Genomic DNA, 19,123 nt, shown 5'->3' with positions numbered 1-19,123 from the left:
GTCTGACAATGTTCACCTACTAGAATATGTTAATTGTGTCGTATATCACCTAGCATATATTTTTTCTCTGCTGCTTTACCTTTAACTCTAACTTTGCTTCAAAATCCTTTAATTCCGAGTCAAAAATGTACCTTTAATTTTTGTTCTGTTTTGTTTGTGGTGAAATCAGAGACAGACTATTTGATGCTTCAAGAACTTAATGCAGTGTCCAAATATTAAATCCTCTGATTGACAGTTTTACTCAATTGCAAGATCATTTTCAAAGTAGGTTTCTATACACTTTTTTAGTATTTAATTTACTTTGGATGTAGCAGTACATCATGAAGTCAGCTACTGAAGGATTAAATATCTGATTAGCTTTGAAATGAAATAGTATTTTTTATCTTACCATTTTCAAATCTTTGAACCATAAGGTGATATGGTCAAAAAGACTGCAATTGCCAAGCCAAGAAAATATGATCCCTTTGTGTTTGCTGTAACAGCTGATTTTCAGAAATTATTATAATTTGATCAGCCAGAAAAATAACTCAAAGAATTCCATGTAAAACAGCTTTTGCTTTTTTCTCCTCTTATTTCATAGTATAATGAAAACATAGAGACAAATAATTCCTACAGATGATGAGAAAGTAAGCACTATATAGTTTGAAAATGAAAGGTTAGATTGATTCTTGTGAGCAAATCCCCAGGCAGCCTGGCAAGAAGCTGAATTGAGATAAATTCGAGTAAACCAGATTCAAAATCTGCAGAAATCATAGGCAAGGACAGTTTGTCAGTTTATGTAAAGCTTCGAATTCCACCAGGATTTAGTAGGTTTGATTTACATGTCTCCATGTGATGTGTGCTGATGTGAAGACGAACCAAAGCCAGTGCAGGAAGGTAAATTAAACTCTGGAGTTTGAGAATGCAATTGATACGTAATTTTAGCCATTCCTGAGTGAACAGTGTTTATAGAGGACAATATAATTTTTAGATAATAACCACACTGGTTTTAAATATAGCCTAACATTTTTTCTCATGTCCCATGCTATTAAGTGGCCTTGCCACAAGATGGCATGAATAGCACAGAAGACTTTTAGTCAGCAGTATTTTCTAGAAATGTTAAACGTTTAAGGAATCATTATTTTATTCAGAGCAATTTGTTATGGTTTATTTGAAGGAGAGCTTGAGATCTCCTTTGCATTAGTTAGGATTTCAGCATGTAGAATTTAGAAAAATATTTTCAATATCAAAATATAGTGAAAATAAAGTAAGATTTTTTTTATTAGCAAGATGTTAATTTAAATAATCAGACATATTTTGGTATATTTGAAAAAAAATAGATTTGACTTCATAGGTTTACAGTATTTTTATATATTTCTATACAAAAATAAAAACAGACAAAAAATGCATCCCTAACTTGATAAGCATATATATATGTGTATATAAAGTCTCTGAAGAATATTTAAATTTATAATACCAGAATAAATTTTATAAATATATATAAAATATTTATATTTTTTTATTTTATTTTTTATTTTATATATATTTATATATATATATATATTAAATATATATAAAATATATTTATATTATAAATATAAATAAAAGTTTCATTCTGAAAGCCAGAGCAGAGTTCTGGAGGTAGAGCCAGGGAAGGGCAAGGAATGGAGTTGGACTGCCCATAATAATAACAACAATACCAGAATAAAACTGTAACTTCATTTATGAATTCTATGGGTAGCACTCTACTAAGAATTATTAATAATTATTTTTAGGAGGAGGAATGAAAATACATGGATACCAGGTAAGCAGAATCTCTCATCAATTAAAATTTTTACAGGTTATTTTGCCAATTAATAGACTTTTAAATGCAGGCTGCCATTTTGCTAGCACTAACTAAAGGATGAGAGAACTCCTGTCTGCAGTCCTACATTATCTCCCTCACCTGCATTCACAGCTCATGAGGATGTCTTTTATTCCTCAGTGATTTTAAAACAGCATGTTAAAGCATGATGCTTTGTTCTGTAGAGCACATAAACCCTTTGACTCTTGACACAGGCATGTCTACTTAATCTAAACTCTTCACATTTCTCTCTAGTAAACTAAGGGGAAGAAGAGCTTACAGAGATTTTTGTTTTCTCTCTTTTCCAGGAGCCTACGCCTCCCCCACGGTAAGATCACATCAGAGATCACTTACCTGTGGTCCCCAGGGAAGTCAGTGCTAATGAATGCTCCCATCCATCTGTACTGCTCATGGTAATGAGGTGACTGGAAGTGAGCCAGCATCCTTTCACTGCTGGCTCTCTTTGGACTTACAGGTTCTGATACGGAATTCAGGAGAACAAAACATGAGCTCTAAGTGTTCATAGCAGGAGCTCAGGCCTGCATCTTCAAAACCAACCTGGTTGTGCCTATGGACAAGTCAAAAGCCTAGAAATATTGAATCTGGTTCAATCCAGATATAAATTGCTGAGAAAAAAAAACATTCCATCAATTTGATTGGTGCCTTAGGCTCTGTTCACTGTGACAATATTGACTTCATTCTCACTTAAATCAATTTGCCAGCACTTTTTGCTATACATCTAAATCATGTATAGAAATCAACTGGAATATTTCCACTTCCTCCCACAGAAGATAGACCAAGCTCTATTCCACAAATATATTTTTCTATGATATGCCCAAAAATAAAAATTAATCATTTCTTGATTTTGTCAACCTCAAATAATAACTACTATGATTAAAAAAAAAACCTTTCTAAAGGTCATCTAGGAATGACAAATTTATTCCTCCATGCCTACACTCACTGCCCTAAAATCTATAAAGAATTTTAAAATATGATTAGCATTACATGTTCAGATTTGATTCTAAAATGTATGAAATGCCATAGAAGGGCAGTATAATTTCACAAATTCAAAACTGTAATAGTGCAGGAATTCTCAATCCTCATTCTCAATCCATTATTCTACAAAACTTCACTATTTGTTTCTGTTTGTATTGTGGTGGCCAGAATGGTTCTTAATTCTCTCACCTGACTTAATTTGGGTATGTAGTCTGCAAACACTCAAGGCTCCCTCCCCAGGAGCCCACCACTGAAGGCAGTTCTGCCAGGTACCATGGATGCACCCCCAGTTTTGCCCAACCAACCTCTCCATGCTACAGCTTCCAGCTGGAGCTGGGTTGTGACTGCCTGGTCTCAGAGCATGAACAGGGCATGCTCACATCTGCCAGAAAACACCAGGCCCAGGTTACCTGTGAGATTTCTGGGATGAAGCACATTTTTTCCTGGGTGTCTGAAACTGCAGTGTGTTCCCTGGTTGGACCACATACACAGCCATACCCACCCAGAAATATCCACACTGCAGAGCTGCACTTGGCACACCCTCGTGAGGCACACAAAAGCAGTATTAAGTGCCACACAACATGGTGCAGTAATGTCTTGCAAATGTAGAATATTATCCAATATTACTGTTGCTACTGAAGGGCCCTGAAGAGCTCCTGGACCTGAGCTTGGCTCAGCACAAATACATTGAAATACTCTCAGAAAATTCCAGTCTCTTACTTCTAGAACTTCCACTTACAACTTACTCCCTGCAACCCCTTTATTCCCTAATAGCTCTTTAAGTTCTTTGACTTCTCTAGGCCTCTGAAGATGCTGCCAAAGCAGTATCAGCCCCTTCCTCCAGAGCCAAGAATAAGCAGCCAGGTCTTTCACAAGAGGAACATGCTCAGCCAAGATCCCACCTTTCCAATATCAGCAAAAGTCACAAGGTACAGTACATTCCTCATCTTCGTTCCCTGAGAATCAAAACACTCTCCCTGGTCAAACCACAAGATTTTACTTCCATTACACCTCTGCTTTTATTTAAGAAAGTCATTCTTCAGACAGCTGTGAATAATTGAGAGAAGTAGTATTTAGTGTAATGTGACACTGGCATTTTTTTTAAAAAAAGAACTGACAAAATAACGGTAAAGAAGTAAAGGAGCAGAAAAGTAGACAGTACTTGCATGAATACTTTGTTTAAAGTTTGTCCTATTTTTTTCTTTAACAACATTTACCGGTTTTGCAACCACTTTTAAGTAGAAAAATGCAATTTACTTAGGACAAGTAAATGGGGAAAGATGAGGAAATACACTGACTGCACCGGAGATACAGAAATACACTCCACATCCCAAGGACATTACATTCAGCAAAAGAAATGACTCATCTGTAGCCAGAAGTCTGGCTTCAGCCCAGGAGACCGATGAATCCAGACTACAAATCACTTCTTGTCCTTTCCATTTTGCACTCCTCAGTCACACAACACCCATGGTCATTCAGCATCCTGACATGGCAGTGAGGATGAGCCTCCTGAAGCACAAACCACTTGTGTCCAGCTGTATGACCCAGCACATGCTTATGCCAGGTTATGTCTGGTTGCTTTTTCCACACAACATGTACATGGTCAGATGAGCACATACCTACCCTGCTCACTGCCACATAACCAGAAGTGCATGTGCTCTTGCTGTGTGACCAAAATGCACATTCATAACGGGGGACAGTGTTGGACACATGCCAGGAAGAGGAAAGACACAAATCCAGGGCCTACAGGGTATGATGCTCAAATGATTCTTGACAAAAACCTATAACAACCAGAAGCTGTGTCAATTTTGTCCATCCTTCCTTAAATGACTTCAATTTCAGCTCAGCAGGATGGAATTTTACTTCATTTTACAGAGATCACTACAAATCCCTCGGGGAAAATAAGCTTATAAACCAAGGAAATAATCTTTTCCTTAAAGTTAAGTATATACTTAATGAGTGAGCTCTTATTCTGGGTTGTTGGGGTGGGTTTTCTTTCCTGAAGGTGCTTAAGTTTTCTCATGGATTAGGTTCCAAATGCTGTTGGTTGCTAAGACATTTTATTAATATGAAGTAGCTTCATATTCAGATGCAAGACCGGACATAGAGCTGCAAAGTTCCAAATACCACGACTGATCCCCTCCCTTGGTAGGGCAGCACATAGATTGAAAGCATTGTGAGAAATGTAATAATCCATGGTGCCAGCAGACATCAGAATGTAGAGCACTTGCATTTGAAAGGTCCTATTATAAAGCCGAATCCTGCGATATAAATACATGTCAAGTCTATTGTACTAGGGGTTTTTATCACATGAGTGAGACAGAAATGGCACAGAATAAGACCATGCATGATCTGGGAAGGCACTCAAGAAATTTCACACACAAGCACTTCACTCAAAATATTTCTCATCCATCTTCAGTCCACTTACAGCTTTGTAAGGAGAAAACATACATATGAGCTGCAGAGGGAAGGAGTATGGCACTACAACTTACAGTCCTTTGCTAGACTGTAAGCAAAGCTGTCCAACCACAGATGTGATGTAGCAGGGCAAGTCCTGTTTTCCAACAAGATTTGGAAGACACATAAAATTTAACACATCATTATTTATACACTCTATAAATAGCTTCATAAAAAAAAATAAGGAGTTGCAGGATCCTGGAATGTATCTTGGAAGCTTTGGTATGACTTAAACTTTTACATGCCCGTGGTAAGCAGGCCATGCAAGGGGCATGTCCCTTGGAGGTGGAGGCCAACCCTGCAACCACACCTTTAATGTCACTGAACTTCACCATGCACCCAGTATGCTGAATATGGGCTTTCACACTCTAAGCAAAGGCCCTGGAGACCAAGCTAACAAATTGCAGAAGCTAACACAAAAGCAACTATCCAAACACAAAACAGTTCCTCTCCTTTCTCCTAGCCTTCCGGAAACTTTCTCCAAACAGATCATTCCCAAATTTCTTGCCTCGGGCCTCCATGCTGATTGATATTTTCAGCACGGACATGAGAAAGAGAGACCTTGTCACTGTTGAAAAATAGCCCCCAGGGCTTCCTATATCAGATCTTCCTTTTGTATTCCGACTGATTTAGCAAAATATCTCACTGTCATATTTTATCAGTCCAGGAGATAGGCTAAACAGGAACCAAATCTCAGAGCCTTCCAAAAACTACAAGATGCTTATTCACACCTTATGTTGCTAAATAACTGGTAAAATCTGGTCCCCTCTTTTATTATGATACATGCTGCTAAAAAGCATAAGCTTGCATTATAACCAGAACATCTAACAAAAGATGCCAGACTCAATACTTGGTCTATTTTTGGAGGAAGAATATTTCCTTACCAGGAAAGGATGATATTCCTGTTATCAGGCATATCAGGAGAAGGCAGAAAAATACCTTAACACCTACTTAATCAGGACCATGAGGAACATTCTCCACTCATCTTTCCCTAGTTTGCACCTCTTTCCTCTACACTTTCCATTCTGCCTCTGTGAGTGTTTCATTTTTGAAACTCTTCAGTCTTCAAGGAACTTACTTCCATTTATAGCTGACTCTGAAGTGTGTAATAAGACCTTTTGGCATGAGATGAAAAGTGTTGAAGTTGATACTCCTCTTTTTCCCCTCCTCCCAGTATAAATCCTTAACAAAGTTGTCTTTTACCATAATGAACTCAGTGGACGCTATTCTTTTTTTAAGGAAGTCCAAGATACTTCTCCTGAAAATAATTCATGTAAAAAAATAACCAGCCTCTGAACTTCTCTAGCAGTAACAAAATCCTTCCCTTGTCAAGGGCTGTTAGTTTTCAGTGATGATGTAAGCAAAGTACTTAAGTACTCAAAGTGATTTTTATTTTAACATAATTAAATGGTTTGCATATTATTCTTTCTTTTCCAGACACTCATCTGTTAAGGAATCAAATGAAGTAAGTATTCATCTTTGTATATATTAGGACCATAAAAGCCAAACACATTCCATGGCTACACAGCCCCTCTTGCAATAGTATTTTAGCCTATTAGGTAAAAAATACTGTAAGAATTATATTAGCTTTGGGTCATAAAAGTGTCCATCTTTAATGTGTGTTGCAATTTCAATACTGCTACTTTCTGAATGGGGTAAGTTCCTGAATTTGTTTGCAGAAATAAAAACACAGGTACAGTGCAAAACCACCTGTCCAACTACCCACATAAAAGCACCTCTCATAACTGCCTGATGTGGGTGCCCCTGAAGAGGAGCAGCAGGAGACACTCTCCTTCAGACAAACAGAGCTTCCACATACATTTTCACAAGCAGAAAACTGAAATTAAAAGGTCAATAGAAGAGTGTAGTAGCATTAATGTAATATAAATTCTTCAAATATAAGATGACCCATTTCAATACAAAACAAAAATGGGGTGGTTTTAAATTCAGTTTTAACGCCACCTGCTATCCCCCAGCTCCCTTCTCCCTCTCCTTCCTATTTCTGCTCAGACCAGTGAAGTAAAGCAGAGGAAATGGTTTTAGCAATAAAGGAATTTAGTTCTGACAAGTGTTTTCCCACAAAACTTAAGAGATACAGTCCCTACAAACATGCAGACTGTTAAAGAATGTTTGGAAAATTTGGAGAGAGGTTATAATTTATAGCATCTTGTGCTTCTTACTGAATGTTTTAGTTCCTGCACTAATGTGTTCCTACTGAATTGATTTTAATTTTTTTTCTCATTAAAAGGAACAGAAGAAAGGAAACTATGATAGTTAATTCAAACTGTTTCCTTCCACAGCAGGTTGTAGCACAAATCTATAGACTATTCGAGATCTAACTTTTAAATACATTGAGTTTTCCTTCTCTGCAGCTCTGACTGCGAGGCTGCCCCAAACTTCACTCCTCTCAGGGTTAAAAACTCTTTTAGTTTGAAAGATGGTTACAAAAACATGGTTTGATAGTAATATTGTAATTAACACATAATGTTAAAAAAATGATATATTGGTAAGAAAGATAATATTTTAACAAAAAAAACTTTGTCTTTTCCTGGATACTGACTCATTACAAACCAAAAACTCTCCCAAGAAAAAGAAATATCTTACAGCTGTAACTAATATTTCTGGATGGACACTGTACAGCTGCACAGACATCTCAGGTTTTAACTGGCTCTTAGTTAGGAGAAATATTGTGTCTTTCATGACATGGAAAAGATAAAATTTAATTTTGATCACTTCTCATTCATATAGATGTGATGACCTAAAAAGTTTCAGTGTGCCCTTGTCAGGGTTCCAGGCACTGAAGAGTAGGTCAATAGGTTTGAGAGAAGGACTGCCCTTCACCATAACCTAGACAGGCTGCAGGAAAGGGTACTGAGGAGTCTCTTGAAACTGGAAAGGACAAAGGAAAAATCCTGCCCAAGAATGAACTAAACCCTCTGCTCACCTCAGAAGGACCTTGAGACTGAGGCTGAACATGAGCCACTAGTGATGGCCTTGATGGCCGTAAAAGCCAACAGCATATCAAGCTGTGTCAACAGAAGCACTGCCAAGAGATCAAGGGAAGAGACTATTCCCCTTTACTCATCACTCATTAGACAACACCTGGAGTACTGCTCAAGGCTGAAGCTGACAGAGGGGAGAGGGTCAGCACAGGGTCACCAGGACAGCCAGGGCATGCAGTGCCTGCCCTGTGAAATGAGGCTGGTAGGGCTGGGCTCTCTCCCAGAGAGGGGACAGCCCTGGGAGAACCCAACAGCTGCCAGGCAGTGTCTGAGAGATGTTTGTCAAGAAGGCAGAGCATGGCGCTCTACGGAGTGCACAATGGAAGTACAAGAGGCAACCATCTTGAAATGATGAAGGTTTCAACCAGAAATAGGGAAGAAAAATTAATTATGAGGGTACTGGAAGAGGTTTCCCAGAGAGGCTGTGAAATCTGCATTCTGGGAGGTTTGCAAGACCCAGCTGGTCAAAGCTCTGAGACCCCAGGTCTCATCTCACAGTTCTCTGTGCTTTAAGCAGGAGCTCAGGTTAGGATCTGCCTAGGTCTTGTCCAGCCTGAATGAGACTTCAAATTACTAAGTAATAGGTAAACATTATCGGGGAAGTAACTTATAAGGAAGGCTCAAAGTGCAACGTCTACAAAGAATAAACTGTTCTTCTCTTTAATATTTATGTATTATAGTCTTAGAGGCATCAAATTAACAAACAAAATAATTGCTATTCCCACCATTTTGCTCTGTGAATCAAAATAATACAGAAATACAGTGAAAGTTTAGGAGTCAAACTCTGGTCCTTAGAAAACTATCATTCTTATTTTTAACATAATATGCTGGATTAAGACTCTCCACACAGTGATTTTGAATGAAATATCTGCCATGACAGTAAAAATAATTGTACTGTCAGTTAAGGTTCCTGAAAAGAAGTGACTGATTTTAATCTCTGGATAGTATCTCTCCAGTCAACCATAATCAATCTCTTGATTTAACACAAGATCAAGGAAGGAAAACCATATTGTAAGTTAAACTGACACACAATAGTCATCACGAAATGGTGATCTTTGTAGTAAACCATATGTTCACTTACACCCCTAAAAAGTTCAATTCTGATTGTTGCTAGTAGACTGAGACCAATATTCAGCCCTATTTTTTGACAAAGTGATCAGTTATTAATGATTGAATGTCTATAAATTATTTTAAAACTGGCAGGTAGTTGGGTCTGTTGGGGTAAATTCAAGTTACAAATCCAAAGAAAAATATTTACTATTTTATCATTTTATATAGGCACCTGGAAGAGAGCAAGGTCAGTATTCAATCATATGATAATAATTTGTTGTCTTTTCTTTGTATTCCAAAACTAAAATAGTCCATCATTAAAATTCTAACTGAAGCAAGAGACATCCCCCAGGTATACATCTGCTGAGAATGGAGAGAGTTAGAGAGACCTCAACAGTTGCTTATGAGCAGCAGAAAAAGGAAACTTAACTTGGTCTTAGCTACAGCTATTTGGGGAGCCAGGTATCACATTTGTCCTAAGCAAATGTCTTAAGGTTTTGGGGAAAATAAGAGGGTTGTGCCTAAAAAACTGAGAGAAGGATATCCAAAAGAGATCTGCACAGAGGACATCACCCTTCTCTCAATCTTGGTGCTCTACCATTATTTGAGGGTGAGAATTTTTAAAGTTTTTTAAAAGCTTTAGGCTTTTAAAGCTAAAAAAAAAATTAAAACCTCCCATGTTTTAAAAACATGTCAATTCTTTAGATGTACATACAGCTTTGAAGAAATGGCTTAAACCACTCGCTGTGTCCACATGCATGAAGGTCCATAAGAAATGTTACTGCAAAATATTTTGAAGACAGATACAGGTTACATGGCTTTTATGCTGTTTACACTTTGTGTTAGTGAGTTCATAATTTCCTCTGGCATTTCCTTTTGTGGATTAAGGCATCATCTCCTGATTTTCAGCAAGAAATATTATCGACTGCATTAATAAATTCAATGCCTATCCTGTCCTATAAAAAGGATTTATGAACTCTCCACATACTTCAAGTTCAGCATTCTACATTATTTACTATTATCTTAAGCCATATTTGGCATCGGCAATCACTGTAATGTCCCCCATGTAACATTCAGTACTAGTCTAAATGTTTCCCACTGAAATCATTACCTGACTCATTCAAGCCAGACTGATTACAGCCCTTCAAGGTTTTCTATTGAACTGCCTCACCCTTGTGTATGAATGTACTTAATTTATTTCACAGTAGTTGCTAGATACTGTCAGTTACACTGAATAGGAAATAATAAGTTCTTATCCTTTTTACTAATAGTTAAAAGTTTGAGGAAGAAACCTGAGGTATCTTTTCAAGCACAACAGCATCCTCCTGAAGCCAGGTAGGAATATAAGAATTTCATGAGTTTTTACTGGATGCTTAAAGGACTAAATATTCTGCTCTAGGAAATTATACTTCACTATGCAATAACACCAAGATGATACCACTTCCTGATGCCATGCAGTGATATATTATGTTTTGCCCTGATGTATGACAAGAAACATCTTTGGGAATTGCTTTCAAGCTATTGTAATTGCAAAGCCAATTTTTATCTTTAACAGCATGCTGCTGTATTACATTTCTGCTGCTATTTCTGTGATAGGGAGTTAAATATACTGTATAAAGAAGACTTGCTATCGCCAGCATCAGCATTTCCTCTCCCCCTCATTTTCTATTTTTATTTACAAAAGATACACACCTGGCTATTCAAAGGCCAATTATTCTTCCATAGAAATCTGCCATAGTTAGTCCTATTTTGCTTTTCTAACCTACACAAGTCTTTCTTTTCTAAATGTCTTTGATCTATTTTCTCCTGAAATATGCAACAAAAGCCAAGAATATAGGAGACAGCATAGGAAGTATATGAATGATCTAACATCTTTCAAACACAGAATCTCTCTGTAGCATTGTTTACAATAATGGCGTTTCTCCAAGATAAAATTATTGTATGGAGTAAATATGATCATATTTGTGACCCCTAGTATTCTGTTTCTTCTTGTGCTCCTGTTATGTGAAGTTATTTGGTCAACGCTCTTCCAGTGTAACACAAAAATACTAACTGGGCACTCAGGAGCAATCTAGAAAATCAGAACAGGCAGGGAAGAACTGCTCCCTGGGTCTGCCTATAGAGGCACTGGGAATATCAGCTGAAATTAGCAGGGAACAAAAGCAAACTATGCTTCACTACACATGCAGTTAAAATGTGGAACTCTTATGGAAAGTGAAAAAAAAAAAAAAAATGTATACAACTTGAAAAAGAGGCTTGTGAAAATAAGGGAAGAGAAATCTGTCAAAAGACACTGAATACAAAATTACCACCCAAAACCTGGGAAGGTCCAAAGCTACCATCAGTTAAAGGAAGGGGTATTCTGGGGAAGCACACAATCCATCGCTTTCTAATTTGACTCTTACACTGCCACTGAAAGAAATACTTTTCTGACATTACTTTGATTCATTGTTTTTTCCTAGCCCTCTATCTACGTGGAGCTCTAAAAACATTTGCAGCTCAGGTAAGAACCAGAGATTGCTTTGAAAGCCAAACTAAACATGGAAAAATAAGCGTAAGAAACAGATTCAGGTTCCTATGCTTGCATGTCTGCAGAGGATTTTCAATACACTTCCTACTGTCCTTAACCACATAGCATACTTTTACTCTCCTGTAACTGCCTCTGCAAATGCCCTTTTTTATCAAAAGAACAAACCCCTAAGCTGTGCCAAGAACCTATGAGTGCATAATACAAACTTATGGTAAAGCAAATACCACCAGAAAGAACATATGGACTGCATTATTTGTTCAGATCAAGTAGGATTCAAATTAACTTTGGTCACTGCCAGGCTAAACAAGCCCATCTCCCCTAGTTTTGTTTCACAGGCCCTAGCTCCCAGATTCTGGTGGGCTCCCTCCATTGAGCTGCTTCCTTCTTGTCCTGGGGTGCAATTCCAAACACTCTTCTCTGGATACCTACTAAAAACCATTTTTTACATAATCTGTAAAGCTCATCTAGGTCTCTGTTTGCTGCTGCCACTCCAGACACTTCCTACCATCCCTACCAGGGCCCTTGATAATTCAGGCTCTCTGGGACGGCAGAGTATCCTTTTCCCTGTCAATTCCTTGCCCTCCTGAAGCAACAGGGAGAGAACAAACAAGTAGCCCTTCTCCTGCTACCCTACAATTGCCTTTAAAGTCTGTATTTGGCTTAAAAAGATATTTTAAGAATATTAATTTTATTAAATATTATTTCTTGACAAGCTGTTGTTAGCTCCATCTCAGCCAGACTTAGTACATAAGCATTGCAAGAGAATTTTACCCTTCTTGTCCCACAGCTTAAGACACCAGAAAAAAAAAGATCTGCAAAACATACACAGCACAGCTCACATAACAACTATGGCCCTAGCAGTGGGGGGTCTCCTTAAAAAAAAAAAAATTCTGGGGATAGCCACTAAAAATGCAATGTGAACAAAAATGCTAAAATCATGATCCAATAAGCTGAACAGTAACAATATTGCCATTTTGACAACTCAAAGTGATTGCAGAAACAAAAGGTCGATGTCTGGTCCCAGGCCCTTTGAACAGTGGTTTCATTACTGAACAGACTGATTGCCTGCTGAAGATCATGGCTGTCTGTCTACTGCTAGCAGCGGATCTTGTTTTAAAAACAAATGCAATGCAGTTATTAACCAGAATATGGTACAAATATGACTGGAACAGTAAAATGCAATGAAAACCATTTCTCCTCTGTAAAAGAAAGTCTTCCAAGTAAAATTCGATATTGTCATACGCTACATACTGGCTTAACAATAATGAACTGATAAAGTATGAACAGATAAAGCACAATGAAATACCACCCTGACAAACAACACTGTCTCTGGTGACAGTAACCAGGAGAAGATGGAAGCCAATAATAACCACATTCTTCTTGTTTAAATGGACACTGGGTCATTTCTCCCACCAGCACTGCATGAAACAAACAAAACTGTTTTCTGTTATACAGAAGAATCTGATGGTTTTTATCTTCAATTAACAATTTTTCTCCATGTCACATATCTGAAAATTACATTTGATCTTTACATTGAAAGGAAGCCCTTGCTTTTCTCAGGCTGTTTCTGCTGCATCCTGATCAGTCAGCCCAAGCCTCCCATATTACAGACTTGTGTTCCTGACCCAACCCCTGCACTTCCTCAGCTCCACAGAGACCTGGCCTAGCTAGTAAAGGGCAGCCCTAAACCTACAGACAGCAAATCACATTTACTTCAGGAGAAGGGTTTCAGCTATTCCAGGCCCCTGTATGGAGCAGGGGCACACAGCCAAAGACCAACACCTTCTCCTTACTGCGACAGCAACCTCATGCTTCGGTCCTGAATTTGTTCATTGAAACAAGTTGCAGAGCAGACTGAAATCCATCAGCATGGCAGAACTTCTGAATCCTTTGAGGTTTCAACAGCTTGGTAGAAACAATGCTTGCTGGCAATGGAATAATGAGAGGCTTTAATATGATCCAACATAACAGCAACCAGGATGCAACACAAATAAAAGAAGCTCAAAAGGTGAAAATAGAACAGAATGAACCATTATCCTTGCTCCATATTTAGTATTTTATTTAGCATTTGCTGTTTTATTAACAGTTTATTATTTTGCTATGTGCACAATAGCCTGTCAGATTGAAGTCAATTAGAAACCATCAGGAAACTAATGTGCTAAATCTCTGGGGGCATTAATCTGAAATCACTGATGCTGCATTAGCACAAGACCACGCATAACTGACAGCCCTGAATTTTAAAGGTTAATACCACAATACTCTACTTCTAAACTAAAAGTACTATTCTCAAAATTACTTAGTAAAACATAGTGTGAAATTAAATTATAACTTTAAAGAACGCAACTTTTTTCCTTCTGCATTTACTTTTACAGGTTCCACATCAAGTGTAGATAATTTGACAGTAAAGAAGCCACCACCTCCGACACCATATGCAGCATGCAAAAATAAATCAAAACATTTGCTTGCAGAACAGGAAATGCAATCTCTTACCCAACCCACTGAAAAGGTAAAGACCAGCTTTGCTTCATAAAAAGACAAGTTTTTAGGAAACAGGATTAACACTCTATGGCACCACCCCTGAACCCCTCTGAAAGATGTAGGTATTCAGTGCCCTTGAGAAAGTCCAATATGAGCTCTTGAAACCATGGATAAGAATTTAAATGTCTAATTTGATTAACACTTCCTAATCAGACTTCTCAATATAGATGCACTACCATTATATACTGTGCTGAATGTGCTTTAAATGAAGATTAAATACAATCTGGTTTTGCTTCTGCCAGTTGTTAATTTCTGTACACTGATTATGCTATCTTAAAATTAAGGATTTAAACAAATGTGAATGGTACATTGGAGAATATGATCGCCATAAAGCAGAGAAGATACTGTTACAGAAAAACGTTGTAAGTACCATTTGTCTCAAAATTGGGGATGTAAACTCTTGGCGGAAAATTTCTGTAAACTGTCTACAATGGCTTACAAGTTTTGTTGTGAACTAACCATACAATCCATAATTTAAATCTGTATCATATAGGATGAGACATTCTTGGTTAGAGATTGTTCAAAGAAGTCAAAGGCTGAACCATATGTTTTGGTTGTTTATTATGGAAGGAGAGTATACAACATTAAAGTACGTTTTCTGGAAGAAAGCCAACAATACGCACTGGGAACAGGGCTCAGAGGAGAGAGTGTAAGTAAAATCCCATCTGTTGTTATAGTCTATAGCTTTTATGTTGGACTTCACAAGTTCTTAATAGCAAATATTAGTTACAAACTCTCCCACATAACAAACTTGATGTTTCATTACAGTTTCTTTTACATTACAGTTTCTTTCAAGTATGTCTCAAGTTTCAAGGAGCTTCAACATAATAATTTAAAACCAAATTTTGCATACCATGCTCAAATTCAGATTTAAATCAAGGTTAAAATTTCCTAAGTACTTACAATACTTCTACCTACTGTAAGTAACACCTGCAAAGTAAAAGGGAAAGAGAAGTTCTGCCTTTTCAGGTATACATATTATTTTAGCATATTTTTAAACTTGTGATAGTTTAAGCAGGCATTTTCAAATATATACAACTCCACAAATATATACAACTCCACAACTCCACCAGCAGGACCTGGTGCTGTGAAGCAATAGGACAAGTTTTCATGGATATTCAGAAGCAATTAAAGCATGTGAGTCCCCAGCAATCAGTCTTTCAGATATGGTAAACTTCAATTAGAAAATCCCTTTAGACTAGTGATGCCTTTTTATGCAATTAAATTCAATTATAGTCATGATAGGAGTCTAATTCTTACTCTACATATATGGTTAAATAATAAACACTGTATCTGCAAGTCTCTCACACAAGAAAAAATAAAACATTAAAACTGAAAGTAGACTCTATAAAAATGTGATAATTGCAAAATAAAAAAGCCAAGCAAACAAAAAAACCAAAACAACAAAAAAACAAACCAAAACAAAAAACCCAAACAAGAAAACCCCCCTAAAACTCGTAAGAATGCTCAGCTGCAGAGCAAAAAAGCAAAGCAACAACCTCCTATGGGTTATTAGTTATGTAAATCACTGACACAAATCCAACTCTGGTGAAGCAGCAGACTCTGTAGCTGAATCTTCAATTATATCCTTTTCATGAACACCATTACTTTTCAGAACTTACCTTTTGTATAGATAGACTTTAAAGAGCCTGAAATCACAAATGACCCAGGCTGATTTAAGGCATTTGATGGGTCCAAAATTTATATTAGAATTTTTATTAGAAAATATGGATTTCACAAGATAAACAATGTTTACTGGCAAGTTGATCTTCAGAGACAGTGGTTTAATGACAAAGGCAGGAAAAAGTCCTTCATTATTCAAGTGCAGTGAAACAGTTTTGGAAGCTGAATGGCAGCACAAAACAAGAAGTGTCCTGCAGGTACCATCATCCTGGTGCTGCTGTAGTGACCATCAGTCTTCTGTAAAGCACTGGCAGCATTTCTCAACTGAACCTCCCAGATGATTTCCTGGAATTTAAGTACGATTTCGGAAAAAGCAAGTTTAGTTTTCCATGGTTCTTACATTGTTTAGTCTTCCTGTAATGGCTCTAATACAAATAGGGTCAGAACAGAAACAATGACAGAAATAAGGCACGCTACAGCATGATGTAGTATATGAGTGTGTTCTACACTACAGAATAAAGACATAGAACTAAATTTTCATCATATTAACAGCTTTAACAATTAAGGTAACTGGAAAATTACTTGAACAGTACATGAACAATTTTTACTGAACTGAAAGGAAGGAGAACACAATCCCTCCCATCTCAGGAAATACCAAAATATATTACTTTATTGTTTGTTCCAACTTCTGCACAGACAGTACGCATCTTAAACAGTGGGTCTGGACTGACAAGTCAAATTGCAAAGTAACAACTCCAAAATAAGGATTCCAAGCATCTAGTTAACAACACACAGTCCATCCAAGACTTGGCTCTACAAGGCCAAATCACGACTCCTTACCTTATGCCACCTTCTTTGAGGATTCTTTCTCTTTAACTCAAACCTTCCCATAGATCAAGCATGACAGAAAAAAAATCAGAATTGCTTTGCTGGTCAACTAAGTGCTGTGCCAGGAATCACAAACATGGCAATCTTCCACTCCCATGTATTATTCTCAGCAGTAGACATGAAAATAGAACTAGGCACAAAGCACATGTGCAGTAATGAACAATCATTGCTCAGAAAAGCTTCCTCCATCTCAGGCAGTCTCAAAGGATTCCCCAAAAAGGCTCGCTCTTGAAAACCTGTCACCTCAATTTTTGCAGCTCATCTAAGTTTTCTTTCCAAAGAAGGTGAAAACACTTTGTAAGGCTGTGAATTACAGCAAATTGCTGCCTGTAATTTTCCAGTACCTGTTAAAATGCTTTCCAGAGCACTCTGCATTGTCCCTCCACAGGGATTACCTTTGTTACACCACATTTTGCAGTGCAGCCAGACCTAGCTGCTCTATCAAGACTAGCTGAATATTCCCTCTTCACCAGCCAAAGAGAAAGAAACCTAAATGCCAACAAGTATGTGCAGACCTATTACATTTCTCCCCAGTTGGTGATTTTATTCAGGGGTTTGGTCTTAACAGATTTTCTGCAGTATGTTTTCACTTTTGAATTAGTCTATTTTCATCCATTAAAAACATGTTTTTCCTTACGCATAAATATAATTATTCTAAGTTTTCCCTACCTTATTGCAACTTTTGATTTTTACTAAACAGCATACAGGTTGCTAACATATTGTATCATCAAATAAGATTATTAATTAACAGGGTTTTTTTAAATGTATTTAACTCTTATGAGTGCTTCTATCACAAGCTCTCATGTAGCCCTATAAGGCCATAAGGGGGAAAAAAAAGGGGTTGATCATCAGATTTTTATGGTAAAAGTAACTGAAGTTCCATGCAGCTTAATTAGTATCAAATTCTAATATAATAAATAGGAAAAGGGAAAAAAAAAAATGAAAATCACTTACTCTCTTAGTGGAGGTACAACTTTTGCTAGCTATTTAGCCATAGATGTTCACACCTGCGTACGTATTTAACATACCATACTGAGCTTTCTAAAGGCCAAATTACATAAAGCTATAATGATCAGATCTCCAAATGAGGCATACATGGAATTCAGGAATTTACATTCAAAACTGCTACCCTGAGCACCCTTTACTTGGCTGTTGCCTTCCTCTATTCCAGACAATTTCACTATTAAAGATGCAGAGATCCCCGTAACACTGCCTTTTTTCATGTGCATAGTTCTTTTGAAGATGACGAAATACAAGCCTTCACATTTAAAGCTGATCATGAAAAAAAATTTAATTTTTTTATCGCCTCTTCAAAATTAGCTCTGCCACAAATAAAATACATGTTTTTAGCATGTCTGTAGAATCAGTCTCAACTCCCAACGCAGTAACTGAAAATGAAAGGCAGAAGTAGGCTCCTCTTCAACTTGGTGCCTGTTCTACAAAGTTTAGCACAGCCCAATGTGTATCTCTGGATCTTCCTGTTCCAGCCACAGACACTTTCTCCATCCTCACCACTACATTTGCAGCTACCTTTCATCTTCAAACTATCAGTCATACCAGTCACACCATTTCACTGGATTCATTTCCATATGAACCACATGGATTAGCTCCACCTACCTTCAGCAGCCACCATCCAAGCATATTAGGGACCACTTCCACAATGCCTCCCACTGACAGTAGTTATGTCAAAAGTTACTGCCAGGAAAAGAGGCACAACAAACAGCCAGTACCTTCAACTGAGAGAGATGTTTACAACATATGCATCTTGTGCCTAGCTTAAATGACAGCTCAGGGATGAATGGTCTCATTCAGAATGTGCAACATAGCCCAAAGTTATACCACCTTCCGAACACAATTTAGAACTACACCTTTCACAAGCAATCCTTGAGACCCTATTCCCATCTCCCCAGAACAGTCTGGAGACCTGCAGATAGGAAATTCCTATGAACAGCAGAGATTGGCTGACCTTTTAACTTCCCAACCAACAGAAAACATTAGAAAACAGGAAAATAACTGGTGCTGGTAAAGAGTTAATTAAGAATAAAAAAAGTAAGGATTACTTTCATACAGCATGAAATACAGACCAGTTTTGACTCAGTTTTCAGCAGCAGCAGTGACTTTGAACATAAGCAAAGACAAAACAACAAAGTAGAATAAATGCATATGAGTAAAAATTATCAAAACCAAACTTTAAAAAATTACCATACTGGCTTTGAG

At 37.4% G+C, this 19,123-nt stretch overlaps 1 protein-coding gene across 4 annotated transcripts in view; it reads left to right on the top strand.

Moving 5' to 3' along the window:
- The window catches only part of CLNK (cytokine dependent hematopoietic cell linker), a 57,179-nt gene that overhangs the window by 36,541 nt on the left and 1,515 nt on the right, over positions 1-19,123 (top strand). For 2 of the 4 annotated variants that reach the window (XM_048303879.1, XM_048303878.1), the window contains exons 9-18: positions 1,755-1,783; positions 2,131-2,150; positions 3,619-3,747; positions 6,713-6,740; positions 9,556-9,574; positions 10,599-10,662; positions 11,790-11,830; positions 14,230-14,363; positions 14,680-14,757; positions 14,889-15,044. In XM_048303879.1, the coding sequence (XP_048159836.1) occupies positions 1,755-1,783; positions 2,131-2,150; positions 3,619-3,747; positions 6,713-6,740; positions 9,556-9,574; positions 10,599-10,662; positions 11,790-11,830; positions 14,230-14,363; positions 14,680-14,757; positions 14,889-15,044 (698 nt within the window). Of the gene's footprint in view, positions 1-1,754; positions 1,784-2,130; positions 2,151-3,618; positions 3,748-6,712; positions 6,741-9,555; positions 9,575-10,598; positions 10,663-11,789; positions 11,831-14,229; positions 14,364-14,679; positions 14,758-14,888; positions 15,696-19,123 lie in introns of those variants that run through there. The other 2 variants (XM_048303876.1, XM_048303877.1) reach the window with 2 other exon arrangements.

Source organism: Corvus hawaiiensis, chromosome 5 (genome assembly GCF_020740725.1).
Source record: "Corvus hawaiiensis isolate bCorHaw1 chromosome 5, bCorHaw1.pri.cur, whole genome shotgun sequence".
Lineage (NCBI taxonomy): Eukaryota > Metazoa > Chordata > Aves > Passeriformes > Corvidae > Corvus > Corvus hawaiiensis.
The sequence above is the reverse complement of the archived record's forward strand: the minus strand, read 5'-3'. Positions and strand labels throughout refer to the sequence as shown.